This window comes from Eupeodes corollae, chromosome 3 (genome assembly GCF_945859685.1).
Source record: "Eupeodes corollae chromosome 3, idEupCoro1.1, whole genome shotgun sequence".
In the NCBI taxonomy this organism is placed as follows: domain Eukaryota; kingdom Metazoa; phylum Arthropoda; class Insecta; order Diptera; family Syrphidae; genus Eupeodes; species Eupeodes corollae.
The window spans coordinates 107,215,491-107,234,560 of record NC_079149.1 but is presented as its reverse complement, the minus strand read 5'-3'; the positions used below and the strand labels follow the sequence as shown (position 1 = coordinate 107,234,560).

The 19,070-nt window shown below is 33.9% G+C and overlaps 1 protein-coding gene across 1 annotated transcript in view; it reads left to right on the top strand.

The window, feature by feature from the left end:
- Nucleotides 1-19,070, top strand: part of LOC129950727 (uncharacterized) — a 73,300-nt gene that overhangs the window by 32,589 nt on the left and 21,641 nt on the right. Inside the window, exons 3-5 of the mRNA XM_056062649.1 lie at nt 16,958-17,140; nt 17,201-17,245; nt 17,300-19,062. Of these exons, the coding sequence (XP_055918624.1) occupies nt 16,958-17,140; nt 17,201-17,245; nt 17,300-19,062 (1,991 nt within the window). The remainder of the gene's footprint in view (nt 1-16,957; nt 17,141-17,200; nt 17,246-17,299; nt 19,063-19,070) is intronic.

Genomic DNA, 19,070 nt, shown 5'->3' with positions numbered 1-19,070 from the left:
GGAAAACTATTTTTAAAACTTGTGCTGAGTAAAAACTATGACGGATGGTGGTGGCTTGGATTATTTCGAAAAACGCACCTTTATAACATTCGGTTCGCTTCGCTTAAAATGTTTACATTGACTCACCAAATCTTTTTATTTTGTTTTATTGATTTCTGTAGGGGCTTTGACCAGGCAAGATCTTCCTATATAAAGTTAAACAGAAATTTTTATGAAAATATACAATTCATGGGAGTATGCGGTGATGATGGGAACTTTTTGAAATATAAATTGGCAGCGGTAGTTGGTACTGACTTCTTTATAATTTAAAAAAATATATGTCTTTAGTTGAAAGATGCGTTATGGAATATTCATAAATATAGGAGTAAAACAATATTCACCTCATGAAGTATTCTTTGAACTAGAAATATCTTCAGTAAAGGTGCAACTTTAAGAAAAACATCTGTTTTCATAATACATTCAGAGAGTGTGCTTATTTGTCAAAGAAGAAGATGATGTAAAGATTTTTAATTTTCACTGTGAACGCATCCTTAAAGTATTTGCGAAACTGTCAATGTCAAAACAATTTGTTAAAACAATATTTTTGTTTAAATGGCGTCAAGTTAAAAGCTGTTTATCATATTCAAAAACAACCACAACAAATAACTATGTGCTGAGATTTCCATTTTGAACGTTTCATTGGGCCTTACCAATAATCAAAAATAAAGCTCAATTAACCATTCAACAGTCAGGTTAAAAGCTAATTCCCGGTTAAATTTGATCGTTGGAAAAGTCAACTATAAACGGGCGGTTAAATATTGCTCCATAGACTGCGTTCAATCTCAGACAGATAGGGTATCTGGATACCTTTTTGTTAGTACTTTACGTATAAAATAACAGCTAATCAAAAATGATTGAGGTGTCAAAAAAGGAATTCAAAAGTATCCAAGAATTTCTGGGGTATGTAGATATCTGACAGAACAGCTGATTCAACACATGGTTGAATTTCAAGAAATTTTAAAATTGATTTCAGACGATGAAGTAATTTTAGAAGGTATTGTCACTTCATAATAGTTCTCGATTCTGTTAGGATAGCTTTCTGTTAATCGTAAATCGTTTAAATCCGAAGATTTCGCAAGTAAATTATTAATAGTATAGAATTCCAATTGAGCTAAGAGGAAATTTAACATAGATGACAGATTAAGGTTATCTCTTATTTATTAAATTGTTACGCACCTCTTAATTCATCATCGTCCGTTGAATTATCCATTAAATGTTTTATCTTACAACAATTTTGACTTTGAAGCTTAAATTTTGTTTTGCTTTCTGTGAACAGCTGAAAGTTGTTTTTATTTTTTGACAGCTATCTCAATACAACTATCCAACCGATGTAACAAGGTATCTAAAAATCAACCTATCCAAGATACCCTATCCAACACGAGATTGAACGCAGCAATAGTTTGCACTGTCATTTTGACAGCACAGAAAAAAAACACTTTTTCTAGATTTAAAATGTTAGGATTGCTTGTGATTGTTGATTGCTGCTTACAATATTTTATATCGTTGAAATAAATATTTTAGTTTTGATTATTTGTATCTAAAAATCCACCTATCCAAAATACCCTATCCAACACTAGACTGAACGTAGCCATAGTTTGCACTGTCATTTTGACAGCATAAAAAAAAACACGTTTTTCAGATTTAAAATGTTAGGATTTCTTGTGATTGTTGATTGTTACTTACTATATTTTATATTGTTGAAATAAATTTTAGTTTAGATTATTTGTATCTAAAAATCTACCTATCCAAGATACCCTATCCAACACGAGATTGAACGCAGCCATAGTTAGCAGTGTCATTTTGACAGCACACAAAAAAAAACACGTTTTTTTTCAGATTTAAAATGTAAGGATTTGTTGTGATTGTGGCTTACAATTTTTAATATTGATATAGTAGATAATGGTCAGGTTCAGGAAACATAAGGGAATTCATTTGCAGTCACTGTCATTCGTTGCATGCAAATTTTGAACAGAGAAACTAGTTAGTTTTTCAAGCGTCATGAATTTCAAATTCAGAACTTTACTTCGCAAATCTCTACTTTAAGTTCACAGTACAAAAAGTACCAACCCAATTACTGTCTTAAAACACTCCCCAGACAAGCAAGAAGTCCACCACGATTTGTATTTTGTATTGTAAAGAAATATAAGTAATTTATTTTATTGACAAGAAACGCTTTTACGGAAAGCATTAAATAAAGTTGTGCAGAAAATACATAAATCATAGAGTAATAAAGTTCAGCTTTCAGTTGAATGAAAAAACATTATCAATTGTCATTTTGACAGAAGTAGACTTGACTTGATATAGTTAGGGAGATTTTTCTTGATTAACTTTCCAGTCAGCTTTCCATTAAAATTGCCTTAATTGAAAGGTAATTTTTTGGCAGCTGGCCAATCAAATACTAGAAACTTGCCTGAATTTCAAGTCCCTTATGTCGCCTGAACCTGCTCAATGTAATAGGAGGTTAATTAGTAAAAGGCTGCATTATTTTTAATAGTAATATACATGCAAATTAACTAAGTGTTAAAATTTAACATGAAAATGGCTAAACGTGTGTTTAAAGATTTATTATAGGTAACTCCCATTTTATAAGAAAATCTGTAAGATTTTTAGGAAAAGGATTGTTTGTTTTGCTTAACATAATTTCCCTTTAAATCACTCATCTTCATCTGAATGACATTAATCCCTACACACAGTTCATATTAATTTCTATTTATAACCTTAAAATCCTATATTTTCGTCAAGACAATGATACTTTGTAATAGAGCCTACTTATAATTACATCTAATTAAGACCACAAAGGAACGAATGACGGAATTGGTGTTTCCTCTCTATATGATATATTATAAGTACATGTCCCGTTTAAAAATTTCAGTTCAAGGTAATGCCTCGCTCACATTCATCATCATATTAGCACATTTCCAACATTGCATGAAATTGAGTGCATTTAAATAGAAATGCAGCACACTCTCTCTACTTCTACTTCTATAAAATAATCATCTGAATAACGCACAATGCGTTCTGATGAATTTAATCATCACACAGATAAAATATATTTCCGAAACTAAATCACAGCTGATAACCCAGTTTTAAATAAAATAAAAATTTGTATTTTTATTTTTTAACTTGCGATTAAAATTGTTATTATTATAATTTAGCTTTTTTTTTTTTGTTTTCTTTCGACAACAAAAAAAAATGCAACATTGCAGCAATACCTTATGTTGCTTCGTTAAGTTTGTATACAACAACCAATTAAGAAATGTCATCGCAGCTGATGACATTACTTTGTATTTAATATAGTTTATTAACTTTAGTAAAATTTAATTTTGCATTTCTTTTGTTGAATACAAAATGAACTAAGATTTTTTTTACATATACATTTTATCACTTTGAATGGTTCCGCTTGAAGATTACATTTGAGCTCAAGCCTCAAGATGTTGTGAATAGAGAAATAAGAAAGAACACTCCTTCACTACATTCATTTAGTAATGCATTGTTTTTTATTATTAAACAAAAACAAAATAAAATAAAACAATAACATCGGTCTTTTTCCCGGATGCAAGAAATAATATAATGTTGATAAGATTTTATACATGCATTCCATATGCACTGCACATTTCGTTGAGTTAAACTTTTACTATAAGAACAAAAAGTCACAATATGGAATGCGTATTATTATATCTTAAAAGCTTAATTATAAGTTGTTGAGAGGAATTTAAAGAAAAATTAAGAATTTAAATTCTTCTCGTATAATTAAAACTTTTAAACTAGTGTTTTTTGATAAGAATGTAACCTATTTTTATGCTCATATTAGTCCGGTTAAGTTACTGCTTCCAGTTTAATCAACGAAAGATGCGATGATTCATTTTACTCATCTGATATAGTTTATTTGAAAGTCAGTTACTGTAACGCAATGTAATGCCCAATCGTTGAACGAAACCATTTTCTCGAAGTCATTTTCGAAAGAATTTCAGTGACAAAAAATAGATAGTTAACGTTTTTAATTTACTAAAGTGTGTTCTTCAATCTGGCAATACTTTTTTCAGAGTTAGCCTTTTTGACAGATGTCACTTACTCAACTTGGTTTCAATGAAACTTGGTCATAATGAACAAATTTACTAATGAACGTCTTTCAATATTGAAAATGTATTACCAAAATAATGGTCAGTTCGCATGACGCAACGAAATAATCTATTTTTTGAAGGAAACATTTGGTGAGCTGTGGGGTGGCCTCCAAGATTAATTTTTGTAGGGTTATATAAAGTCTCTTGTATTCACTGATAAGCGGCTATTGACGGAAGAGAATATGCGGCCCGTTATTGCTGACATGCGGCCCCAATGGATCATATTCAAACCAACCACGAACATCATTTTTAAAACGTAACCTTAAATAATATGCATTTCATTTCTTCGCAATACACAGCTTTAACGTCCTCAACAAAAATCTATATTTTAATGAAATAAAAAAACTGGACACAATTCACTTGTTATAATAAAACTTCAAAAGAATTAAGAGCCAACAATTAAATATAGGTGCATTCATTTATTTAATTCGTGGTTTCAAGATGGTACCGCTGGCTTTTGACATGTATCAAAGGCACTTATCATGCCAATTTAAATTGACATGATGGAATGATAACCAATTGCTTTTTTTCTGCCTGTGACGATGAATTTGACTTGGAAGATATGTGGTTCTAACAAGACAAGGCACAAAACGTCCAATTATGACATTTTGTGTGAGGCATTGGGTGTATTCATAAACTCAGAAAATCTGCGCTAGAACAATTGCATTTCTTTTCTGATTCATTTGTGAACGCACTCCCAATGCAGAATGTCTGCAGTAAACAAAAAGGTCTGACTAAAGGCCCAACTATAATAGGCATAAGCCTATGTCAAAAATCCAACGAAAATCCACTTAAGTTTGCGAAATTACTGCATAGCCATAATGCAATTTTGCTCACGTATCTACATGTCAGATTTTACTTATGCTGCGAGAAACTAGGATCGCTCTTGCTTAAGTGTGCTTAAGTTAACGAAACTGAGAAAAATTGAACGAAACGGAGCTAGACTCCATTATGTTCACTCGTATTGAGATTCTTTGTATTCGCACGTTTACTTATGCGCGCATATGCTAGCTTATGCCTATTGTAGTTGGGTCTTAAGTCCGAATTGTATGTAAACAGAGTTCATAAACGTCAGAGAAAAATGGCTGTCAAAATGGCGTCCTTCACCATGTAATTTTTTTCTTCTTTCCAGCATTGAATTTCATTTCCATGCATATTCGTTTTGTAATTAAAAGTTTAATGTGGTTAGTTATCCACACAGTATCTATACAGTACTTTCATCATCCCTTTAAAAACAGTAATTTAAATTATTGTTATAAAAAAATTAACAAAATATTTGCCATTACTTACATTCTTTACGAGCCAGTGACGCTTGGTCCGCTCTTTCTGCAGCCAAACAAATTCAGCTGCACAATCTGCCCGATGCTGACGCCAGTTTGACGTTCATGAACGGTAGGTACTGCAGTTCGACTAGGTAAGTTCGATCTAAAATCTGACTTTATGAATGCAGATAACGGAGTTCTTAGTTAGGCTGACGTTTATGAATACACCCATTTTCTGGACTCGTAATTTCTCATTTTGACGACGTTCATTGCCCACAATAAGATTATGCGTTTTTTTCTTTGAGCTCCGGAAAAGGCCGTATATTTACTCGAATAATCCATCTAGACGCTTTAAAAACCGACTCAAGATATGGTATGCTTACACTTTACACTTTAAAGCAAAGTTAAAGCTTTTTATTAAAAAGCATAATTGTGTGTTTTTTTTATTTTTGTTTATTTATTTATTTATCTCAAAAAAATCAGAACAAATTTCATTTATATTCTACTACAGGACTTTCTTAAAATAAACTTTTTTATGAAGTGGAGTAGGCTCAGTTTTTTTTTCAATTGAAGGACAAATAATCATTCCGATTACAGAATCCCATAAGTAAAAATGTCAAAACCTGCTCTATTTTGTAAATTATTTTCAAATTACATAAATTCAACTAGTTTAGGCCCCACTATAATAGACTTAACCGAGCTTAAGCCAGCTTAAGGGAACGAACCAATACGCAGCCTTATATGTCACTTACCATAACAGACCTTCTACTTAATTTCGTTAAATTTCACTAACTTCCCCGCAATTACGCAAGAGCCATTTAAATGGCTCGAGCTTAAGCAAATGTCAAATTTGCTTAAGTTATTGGATCCATTATGGTTACTTTATGTTTTGACGATAACTTCTGATAACTTTTCATTCGGTTTTGACATTAGCTTACTTTCGATTAAGTCTATCATAGTTGGGTCTTTAAGTTTCGTGCTCACTTAAATAAAAGTAAAGGAAACTTAACGAAAGATAAATACACTTTGAACTTGTTCGTTTCGTTTCAAAAGGGCACACCCATTTCTTGTTGATGTGTATACATCCTTAAGATATTATTTCTGGACAAACTTTTCTTTCTTCCCATTAACTCACTCAATCATCATTGTTTCATATTTCTTGCAAATATCTAGACACATTATTTGTTCTAAAAGTATCTTTCCATCTACATATAAGATATAAGATGTATCACAACCTCACAAGTAAAAATAAAACACTGTTCGATTCGACAGATCATCAAATAACTGTTGCATTAACTCTTCCAAACAAAACAAACACATGTGTGCTCAGCTCACAGAACTCAGCCGGTAAATGTTCTATAATTATCCGTTGAAGCATCATGTTTATTCGTCTTCTATTATTTGTTCTAGCATCAATTGCAACGTTTTATTTGTATCTTTTTCTCCACTTAGTTTCTTTCGTTCGCCAATATCCCCGATCCACTCAATCTTTTGCTAATAAATGACGAAATTAATCTTAAGAAATAGAAAGCACCCGCTTGTGGCTTGATGTGTTGTTGGGACGGTTCGCGGGCGGTAAATACATTCAATTTGTTGCGCTAGGCGATTCGTGGACGATGATCGCTAAACGCTGCTGGCTGAAGGACCATCTGCAATAATGTACCATATTTGAAATACCTTCTCATTTTCATTGAACTGCATTCAAGCGCACGGATACAAAGCATTTGGTGGAGTATTTTTGCAAGTCTTAAAGGTTCCTTGTACAGTTCCCTTGTTATGGATGGCGGAAGAAATAAGAAACTAAGATGGTTCGCAAGTACCCCGTTGATAGATCAGTATTTGTTTTTACTTATTTTTTTTGTATTTCTGTACAACAGCTTGCCACCTAGAGTTTAACCGGAATTTCAGTACTACATCACTGCATGATTCAATTCTTGGAGTTTGCTTGATAGTTGAACAGCTAAGTAGATCGTGCTTCCTGAATTTGATTTATGAGGCTATATTATAGATACATACAAGTATATTAGACACAGTGATTTCCAGTGAAGAAATTATAATCCCAAGAAAAAAATTAGTACGTTCTGACAGCTACAAATTTAAATAAAAGCCATCAAAAATACGTAGAATATTAAACTTTTAACGTTCACATCATATTTTTGATGATTTGTATTTTTATTTCTGTGTGGAGATGATTTTTATGAACCATTTATAATATAAGAGAAAAGAACAAGTTGAAAATATTTTCAATTTATTATTAATGATCCTGAGCTCCGCTAAGAACGCCGCCTATGCTGACTTTTGATTTTACAATAGTCTTTCTGCTTTGTTGCATTAATGAACACACCCATTTTTCAGAACGTGTGAAGGCCTGTTTGAGTACAATTTTAAGTAGTCACTGAATGTTCATAAACGTCAGAGGGAAATCAAAAATTGGTGCGAGATATTATTTTTTAATTTCAGGGCATCAAAGGAGAAGATTGGATCCACTTTCTTAACTTCAAAGACCTCCAGAATGATTTTTTTCCAGAATTTAATTATATTTCCAAGACAATGGACAGGGTCAGACAACATTAGGGACTTGAAATTAAGGCAAGTTCCTAGCATCTGATTGGACAGCTGTCAAAAAATTGCTTTCCAATTAAGGTAACTTTAATGGAATTTTGACTGGAAAGTTAGTTTAAAAAAAATCTTCCTAACTATCAAGTCAAGTCAACTTATGTCAAAATGACAATTGATCATGTTTTTTTCATTCAACTGAAAGCTGAACTTCAAAGCTGTGTTTTATTTATTTTCCGTGTTTTTGGTAAAATGGTTCCTTGTCTAATTTAAAAAGGAATAATAATATTTTATTACAAACAAAATACAAATCGTGAAGGGCTTGTAACTTACCTGAGAAGTGTTTTGTAGACAATAATTTTGTTGGTAATTTTGTACTATGAATTTAAGGTAGAGATTTGCGAAGTAAAGTTCTGAATTTGAAATTTATGACGCACAAAGAATAAAGTTGACTGCAAATAAAGTCCCTTATGTTTCTTAAACCTGCCCAATTCTTTTTTCATTTAAAAATTTATTTAGCCACATTCCATTAATTGCAAACAAGAAATATATTTTTAAAAAATTTAAATACAAAAAAATCACGATCAGCTACCCTTATGTCATTTATGACGTCTAGGAACAAATAAGTACTGTTCCCAACCTTGACCAAAACTGCCAACTGTCAACAATTGTTGCTCAAATGCTGCTCCACATTAAAGAAAAGAGCGCTCACGAGAGAATACAATAATTTCCACTCCCTACAAATTCTGTAAAAGAAATTTTTCAGGGCAGAGATTATTGGTCTCTTCAAACAATCTTTGAAAAGAAAGAGAATTTCATCCCCACTTTTCAAAATTTGACATACCAACAATTTCTGTCAAAAAAATCTTGTGAACAAACCCATTTATATTTCTGCAATTCATCTGTGTTTGTTTGGTGGCAGACTTGACTTTATGAACATGTCTTACGAAGCTCAAAGTTAGGCAGACAACCATCCTCAAAAACACTTCTAGAATTGTTAAATGCTATATTTAAAATCAATAATTTGATTTCCAACTGATAAACGTCAAAATATCATCATCAATAAATTTTTGAGAATATGAACTTGATCAACTTTGATTTACCTGAATTTGTTGACATTGGGCAGGTTCAGACAACAAAAGGGACTTCATTTGCAATCAACTGCATACCTTAAACGTACAACTAGTTACTTTTTCAAGTGCCATAAACTTCAAACTCAGAACTTTACTTCCCAAACTTCTACCAAAAACATTATTGCCTACAAAACACTCCTCAGGCAAACTACAAGTCCATCCCAATTTGCATTTCGTATCGTAAAGAAATGTAACTTATTTCTTTTCCAATTTGTCGAGAAACAATTTTACACAAAATATTAAATGAAATTGTGCGAAAAATTAATAAATCGTAGAGGAATAAAGTTCAACTTTCAGTTAATTAAAAAAAACATGATCGATTGTCATTCTGACATAAATTGACTTGAATTAATAGTTAGGGAGATTTTTCTTGACTAACTTTCCAATCGAGCTTGCAATAGAGTTGTTTTAATTGGAAGGCAATTTTTTGGTAGCCAAGTCCCTTATGTAGCCTGAACTTGAACATTGACATTTTAGCAATAAACTTAAGGGTACGTTCATAATAACACTCCTATTATTACACTTGGTTTATAACAACTAAAACTAATAACAATTTTAAAAGGCGCTTCGTTCATTTTATTGTTTTTTTTTATACATTATATCAATTATATAATCATAAATCAATAAAACGTCAATTTGACTTTTCTATCTACCTTTCCTTAAATGTATTACATTCCGTAGAAACCAAAGAATTTTAATTTACTTAATTAAAATCAAAATAAACATATTTCCCGTTTAGCTTCTTGTAAAATTTGAAATGAACTATCTATGTCAATGAACTTCGTAGTTTTTTTCTTCTTTATGGCTTTAGGGTGACCAAATATTCGGTATTTCTTTATTTATCTAAGGATAATTACATCAATGAGTATTCTGATAAATAATACTTCTTTTTCAAAAATCAATAACAAACATACATTTGAACATATTTTCATTATTTATAATTTAATCAAATACTTAAACCTCAAAATCAAACAGTTTTCGGGGATTTCGTCCATTTTCCACAGTTCTGCCTGTCAATTTTATCGTTGACAGATTCGAATAAGTAATTATGTATACTCCATAGATTTATACGGGTTGAGGTATACCCCACTTATGTACATAGTAAAAAATGCCTTAAATCTTCTTAAAAAATCCGTTCCCATTTTTTGACGTTTAAGTTGTCACTCTTAAGAAATTATATTTCACGATTTTTACGTTTAATGCGTTAGCACATGTGTATGTTCTTCTGGTTTTTATTTCTTCTTAAAATTCATAAGTAATTTTCTCATCTTTTAGAAAAGAGAACATTCATTAGATGACATTTTGTTTTCCGACAAAAAAAAAAAAAAACAAAAATCACTTTATTTGGCTCCCTGAAATTACGCCATAGGAAATTACGCCAAAAACTGTTTTGGAAAAAAAGCCCAAACAATTTTGGCGTAAAAAAATAGGAAAAAACGCCCAAAAACAAAAAGGAAAATACGCCAAAAAGTGTGGAAATTACGCCAAACTTTTGGAAAAAGAGCCAAAATACTAAAATGGAAAAAACGCCAAAAAAATAAGAACTTTTTGGTGTAATTTCCAAATTCAAAAAAAATCAAATGGGGTGGCGCAACAGTCCGTTGTGAACCAGGGCCTAGTGACTTACAACTCTCAACCATTCCTGTGTGCGAGTAATGTTGTCAGGAATGGAGGGGACCTACAATTTTATGCCGAATCCGAACGGCTAGTTTGAGAAAGCACTTTTTCATGACAAGAATTACTCTTGAAGGATTTGTCAATTCCTCGCAAGAGGCAGTACCCGCGAAAATTAATTTTTTTAAATTAAGGTGGCACAGGCAGGGATTGAACCCAAGACCCCTTGCATGACAGTCCAACGCACAAACCATCATGCCACGGGTTAGTATTGGAAATTAAGCTTTTAAAGAATGAACAGAGCTTTTTCTGGCTTAATTTCCAAAATTAATTTGGAATTAAAGCCCAAAAAGTCTATAAAAGAATCTGAACGTACGACGTAACATGGAGCGGCGCGGTGCAACCCGCGTGGCGCGGCGCCGCGCCCGTCGCGCCGCAACGGCGAACGCGACGCGTACGCGCTGCCTCCCCCGCCGTTGATTATTATCATAGGTACTTGTGCATTTGTTTTGTAGAACACATTTTCTTATAACTTTGTTTATTTCAATTTGTCAATTTTTGTATAGATATTTAATGTAAACCTGAAGGACATCTGCCACATTTTCCCGACAACACGGACATTGGTCAATGAAGTTCTTTGCTTTTACACACAATCCATCACTTTTTACTTTCATTTTAGCACCACAATTGTTAATATAACAAATGTAAAGAACATCTTTTTTATACACACATTTTTTTTTGTGTATTTGTTTTTGTTCTGTTACGTACAAAAGTTTGCTATTTTTTTGTTTACCACTTATAATTTCATAATCAAAACTTTCCATTTTGTCCATCGCTTTATCAAAATGCTCTTCTACTAACGTGTATGGAAACAACAAACTATCAATCACTACTGATCACGCTAAAAAATTTAACAAAATATGCTCTTCAAAATTCGTGAAAAACATGTAAAATACTGTTATTTGCCGTTATATAATTTTGTATACCATATGAATACATTCGACAAACATGTACTTTTTTGTTTTTGATTTGGAAGAATAAACGGTTAATTTTCTGGCTTTTTATCCTTATTTGATTAGGAAAAAAAACCAAAAAGTTTGTTTTGTGGCGTTTTTTGCTTTAAGATTTGGAAAAAAACTAAAAAGTTTATTTTTGCTCGTTTTTTCCTTTTTTGTTTGGAAAAAAAGTCCAAAAGCAAATTTTTGGCGTTTTTTCCAAACAAAAATTGTTTGGCCTTTTTTCATTATTCTAAAAGGAAAAAACGCCAAGAAATTTTCGGAAAAAATAGCCAAAAATTCCGGAATTAACACCAAACTCTTTGGGTTCTTTTTCCTAGGAAAAAAAAGCCAAAAAATTGTATGGAGAATTTTTGGCGTTTTTTCCATTTTATTTTTTTGGCGTAATTTCCTATGGCGTAATTTCAGGGAGCCCTTTATTTATGTGACTTAAAATATGGTCACCATAATTGTTATACCCACCCACAATACAAGGAACTAACTCATGATTCTGAGTCATTTTTGTGGAAGTAATAATGAAAATGCATTTTCCGACTTCATAATCAAGAAATGCAAGACTATTTTTAGGAATTCCCCCTTTTTTTAAACTTGTCCAACTGTTCTGTCAGCTAAAAATAAAAACAACAACAACAAAATACAAAATGCATATGTGCATTGATAAGTGTGAAGGGATGAAGAGGAAAAGATTTAAATTATTTTGTTTTTTAAATCATTGACTGTGTCAAGTATAAAAATGCGTATAATATCCTTTGGAGTATATGACAAATGGTAATTTGTAAATTAGTTCTTTGACATTTGTCTTAGTTTAAGTGGATCATCTTAGGAAAGATTTCAAAGTGATCTTGGCAATGATCCATAATGTAAATAAAATTTGACCATGAATATTTTTGTTGACAAAATTCCTATAGAGACTAGACTTTTTCATGGATCAAGGGCGATCGATAGGCACACACAAAATTGAGTGTTTAATGCAAAGAATTTTGTCGCCATAGTGTCTGGTTATTTTTGTTGTGGGTAAATATTGAACCAAAAATACTTTCAATTAATTATTAAGAAATCTGGAAAGTTAAAAGAATGCGTACAGTGTTCTATGAAATTGATAAAGCGAAACTTGGTTTTGAAAGTGGTGTTTTGATCGATCTTACTGTTGACAGTTAACAGATTTTGATTGTAAAATATGAAATCAAACTCAGTTTATTTTATCACATTGGTGTTTCTGACAATAGCTGTCAAAGACCTGACAATAACAAAATACCTTTATATAAATACCTTGATAAAACTGCTAAATACATGTATGTATGCAGGATGTATAAACTGTCACTAATTGTCTGATGTCTCAAACAAAGACATCTTATAATTTGACACATTGAGCAGGTTCGGACAACATAAGGGACTTCATTTGCAGTCAAGTGCATTCTTTGAACGTAAAATTTGACCAAGGCACATTGTACAAAAACTACCAAACAATTATTCCCTACAAAACACTCCTCAGGCAAGCTTAAAGAACGTCACGCTTCGTATTTTGTATTGCAAAGAAATATTACTTATTAAGTTTCCAATTTGACAAGTAACCTTTTTATACAAAATATTAAATGCAATTGTGAAGAAAATAAATAGATTAGATCATTTCAATAAAAAAAGCATGATCAACTGTCATTGACTAACCTTTCAGTCAACTTTCCAATAATTTTTGGGCAGCTAGCCAATCAGATACTAGAAACTTGCCTTACTTTCAAGTCTCTTATGGGTATATTCATAAACGCAGAAAATCTGCGCTAGTACAATCGCATTTCTTTTCTGATGCATTTATGAACACACTCCCAATGCAGAATGTCTGCAGTAAACAAAAAGGTCTGACTTATAGCCTTTTCACATAGTTCACTTGAACCGGTCCAAACAATTCACTAAGGAGAAGCTAATTGTGTAGAAAATATATAATAGAATCAACAACAAACAAAACTGTTACAGTAAAAATTTATTTTATTTTAAACATTTTCTTCTTCTTTCACAACAAATTCAATCCAAAATACTGAGCTAATGACTATTGCTTTTGTTATTATATTGTGGCTGTCCGAGCAACTTATAGACGAGGTTGAGAAGGTTCTGAACGATTTCGTGCAGGTCCTTATTGCCGGAGCAGAAAAGGCCAATTCCTAGTTCCAGATTCGTACCAAAATCACACTGGCCTGGCTTGTCCAAAACACTGAGGATCTTCTTGATGTTGACATCGCTTTCCATCAAGGGTCGATAGCCCACTGTTGTGGTTTTATTCACTGGAACAACGATTCCCAAATTGGAATGTTTTGGCGCAAATCTTCCTAGCTTTCATACTTAATCTCCTCCACAAATTAACTTGTCGCCTTTTTCATATCTCCCAAATCCTTGTGATTGAACGGAGTTACTGGAAAGTCTTTCTCCAGGTAGCAAGCGAAAGCGTAGAACATATCTGTGGCGCCGAGTTGGAAGACGCATCCCTTGGAAACGTCATTAAGAACTCTCGGTTCCTCGCTTAACAAAGAGCGTTTGAAACTCATCATAAAAGAACCGCTGTTTTTTCTGCTGCCACGTAGTTCCCCCAAAGTTTCCTTTTCTTGTTTTTTTTCTCTTCCATATTCTGTAAATGAAAAACAAAAATCAATAATTCTTATTTTGTAAGGAATTTGTATAAACAATATTACTTACCACGACCAAATTTATTTCAAAATGAAATATTTGTTTTGACAGCAGCCATCAGCTGTTTTGTTTGCATAAATTTCAGTGCTGAATGTTTCGAAAGGTTTGTTTGTTTAGTTCAACTTTAAATTGCTACTATTTTATATAAAACTTAAGGTTTACGAAAACTTGAGGTTTACGAAAACTTGTGGTTCACCAAAAATGTATGGGAAAACTTGAGCGAAGACCGGGTTTCGGACTTGGTGTGAAAAGCCTATTAGTCCGATTTGTATGTAAGCAGAATTCATAAACGTCAGAGAAAAATGGCTGCCAAACTAATTTTGTTGAACTTGATTTTTGATTTGCTTACCGAAAAATAAAAGAAAATTATTATTGGCTCAAATATCTTGCAAAAACTATTTTTAAGCTTAAAAAACTATCGTGCCGTGCAGTGCCGCTTCGTCCCGCTCTTTTTGCAGCGAAACAAATGCAGCTGTTCAATCTTCCCGACGCTTACGACAGTTTGACGTTTATGAATGGTAGGTACTGCAGTTTGACTAGGAAGGTTCGATCGAAAATCTGACTTTATGAATGCAGATAACGCAGTTCTTAGTTAGGCTGGCGTTTATGAATACACCCGATGTCATCTGAACCTGTCTTTTATGTAACATTAGGTCAGTTTATATATTTCTAGGATTTACCTAAGAATTTCCTCAGACAGAGCAGGATAATGAAATAGAAACACAATTCACTTTTGTCACCTTTTAATCAAAATAGTTTTGCATTTCCTCCTTTTTGAATTGTGTGATAGAGAATTCAGATTTCTGAGAAAGTTGTATCAAGAATTATTTGTTTATTTTGGAAAATAAGAAAATATCAGTCTCAGATCTTAGAAATATAAACTGGCCAAATTGTTGATTGTAAGACATTTATGACAGTTCTTCTTTTGACAAAAGTATGACTAGTTTAATTACAAGTTTTAAACTTTTTGATAAATCTTATTCAATTGACTAATACCTTTCCCCATGTTTGCATATTATCGAACAGATCGCAAGTTTCTCACGCTTTTTTTCTTTTGTAAAGAATTACAATCATGTACTCGTATTCTTCGTATTTATCTTAAATAGAAGGTTAACACCTTTATAAAGCATATCAAATGTATGAAATAAACCTAACCTACAATGTCAATTTATAAGAGAAGACTTAATAAATGCCTATCGGTGTACCGTCCTTATAACTTGTTGTATGTACAGTACATATATTTTTGAAAAGATATATCAATACAAATTGTAGGGAATATCTGATTCATTAAGTCATCACTTTTCAATGCTTCAACTTCAACTCCATCTTCGACTTCAACTGCAACTACTACCATTTGCCTTCCTTTTGCCTTCAAACTCGTAAACGTGCGTTCATTCAAATGTGTTGTGTTAATTCTCATGAAGTCCCATTTTATTATTAATATTGCAACCGCATCACCATAATATATAAACCACACACATCGTCCTATATCTTTTTCTCTGCAGCTTAACGTAGATAGAGCTAGCCTAACAAAGATACAATTGCTATGCGTACACCTACTATAGTATATATTGCCCCCCAATCATCTTAAACATCCGCACGAGTATAATATTTTAGTGCTCCATCAACATTATTAATTTGTATATCTCACAAATTCATCAGGCCAATATGGAGCTACAAACCATACTCACAACAAGTCTGCCATCCAGGAGAAGATAGTCAGGGTAGAGGAGTGTGACCTTAAGCGGCAGAAGACGCCACATTACAGAGAACGAAAAAATGAAGAAAATAAAAAAATAAGCACACATCGCGGTTAAATTGATTTCAATTGGAAAGTGTACCCCATAAGTCTTGACTTTTTGACTTTCTACTCTTTGTGACAAAATACAAAAAGAATTATCTTTTTAAAAAAAATGTTCGATTTGATGTAGCGTGAACTCGATAATACTAAAGGCATAGATCATCTGAATCGAAGTCAATGTCAACGCTTAACGAAAAGTTTTCGTTAAATAAAATTAGCAAACGTCAAAATTGGTGGACAAAAAAGAAATATTATATTCGTTAAGATAAATGGGGTTAAAATTTAACATTTAATGAATAGTTTCATGAATGTCAAAACATAACGAAAAGTTTTCGTTAAATAAAATTAGTAAATGTCAAAATTGGTGGACAAAAAAGAAACTTTATATTCATTAAGATAAATGGGATTAAAATTTAACATTTTATGAATAGTTCTTGATTATAGTTTCATGAATGTCAAAACATAACGAAAAGTTTTCGTTTAATAAAATTAGTAAATGTCAAATTTATAGTAACAAAATTAAAATTGGTTAAGATAAATGGGTTTAGAATTTTACATTTTATGAATTGCTGTTGTTTATAGTTTCGCGAATTAATACGAAACTTAACTTAACTGAGTTAAATTGGTATAGTTCACTTTTGCCTCGTTAAGTTCATTTTAAGTTAGGCCTTCTTCTTCTAAAAACAATCTGCCTCTTCTTTTATTTTTTTCTTAATAATTTTCATTTATTTTTTCTTTTAAGGTCTGTAATCAAACACAATGTGATTGCAAAGGCTTAAAGGGAGCCCCTGGTATGATTGGTCCAGAGGGAGTTCAAGGAATGGAAGGACCACCTGGTGATTTCGGTCCTGTTGGTGCCTTCGGAAGAACCGGTGAAGATGGTGATGTAGGCGAATACGGAACAAAGGGAGACAAAGGACACAGGGTAAACAGAGAATCTTTCTTAGTGTGAACTTTTAAGCTAATTTTATTTTTCGTTGTATAGGGTGACGTTGGTGAGACAGGAAGACCTGGACTTCAAGGACCAAGGGTAAAATTTTATTGTATATTTTCTTTAGAAACAGGTTATGATTTTGATCTTTAGGGACCACCTGGTGCTGATGGACCTCAAGGACCACACGGTATCGATGGTTGTAACGGTCAAGATGGTGCTATGGGAAACCCTGGTATACCTGGAGAACATGGCCGACGCGGTCCAATGGGAAAGCCAGGACAAGCGGGACCAACCGGTGAAGCCGGAGATGGTGGTACAAACTCTAAGGGAACAAAAGGAGATCGAGGTACAGAAGGTCCTGCTGGTATAAATGGTCCAGAAGGTCATGCGGGAATGAAGGGAAATAAAGGTGACATCGGATTTGCTGGATTAGATGGACCCAAGGGTGAGAGGGGTCTGCAGGGACTTAAAGGTGACAAAGCGGAACCACATGATGCCCTCATTGGAGTTGGAATGAAGGGAGAAAAAGGAGAGCCAGCCGATGATATTAGAAACTTCAATAGATTTACCAAACCGAACACCGAGAAGGGAGGAAAAGGTGATAAGGGTTTACATGGCAATAAGGGAATGAGAGGTTTGATTGGTGAGTACGGTGAAACTGGACGTGAAGGACAGCCCGGACAGCGTGGTGATGAAGGTGCACCAGGTGAACGTGGTAAACCGGGAAGAGTCGGTGAGGCTGGTGTTGCTGGTGAGAAAGGACACAAAGGTGCACCAGGTTATCCTGGAGTTGATGGTCTCATGGGTCTTGATGGTTCAACTGGAGAACAAGGTTACGATGGAACCCCCGGTATTCAAGGACCAATGGGTCCACCTGGTATCTACGATCCTAATTTGAATGAAATCTCTCCTGGATCTGAAGGACCTCAGGGTGATATAGGTGAAATGGGTCCTATGGGTGTAAATGGTATTCCTGGACAGCCCGGACGCAGAGGACACATGGGTCCCGCAGGACCACCTGGAGATACTGGACTCGATGGTCATCATGGAAAACGTGGAGTTTCAATAAGAGGACAGCCAGGAGATCGCGGTGAGATTGGTGCACCTGGACCACAAGGAGAAATTGGTCCACATGGTCCAGTTGGTCGCCCAGGACAAACAGGAAACGATGGTTTGAATATAATGGGTCCCAAGGGTTACCCTGGTGACTCTGGTCGACCAGGCTCTCATGGCTACAGAGGTTCTCCAGGTGAACCAGGTTTACCAGGTGAGAAGGGTCTGCCAGGTGAGGGTGTAGATATTGTTGGTCCACCTGGTCCAGAAGGTCGCCCCGGTACTCGAGGACCTCCTGGAACAGATGGTTATGATGGAAGTCCTGGCTATGTGGGAGACAAAGGTGAACGAGGAGATGACTGTGGTGTGTGTCCACCAGGACCAAGAGGTCTGAAAGGAGCTATGGGTGACATTGGTTTCGCAGGATTACCCGGTTTTCCAGGAAAACCTGGTTTAAGTGGTCCCAGAGGTCCAAAAGGACAAGCTGGATTCCCAGGTATGAAGGGATTCAAAGGTGTTCAAGGTCCCAGTGGAATTCCAGGAGAAACAGGACGACAGGGATTACCCGGTAGAGATGGTGGAATCTTAACTATTGGTAATTTGCCAGCAACTGAAAAAGGAGACTTTGGTGATATTGGTGAGCGTGGTGAGCAAGGTGAACAAGGTGACAAAGGCTTCCCAGGATATCCAGGAAGACCTGGTGCCGTAGGCGAGTACGGACCACGTGGTGAATTTGGAGAACCCGGTCTACCAGGTAAAGATGGTCTAAACGGTTTAGATGGAAGAGACGGATTAAAGGGACAAGCAGCTGATACTCCATTATATTTCCTAATCGGTACTCCTGGTTACGACGGAAAACAGTAAGAAC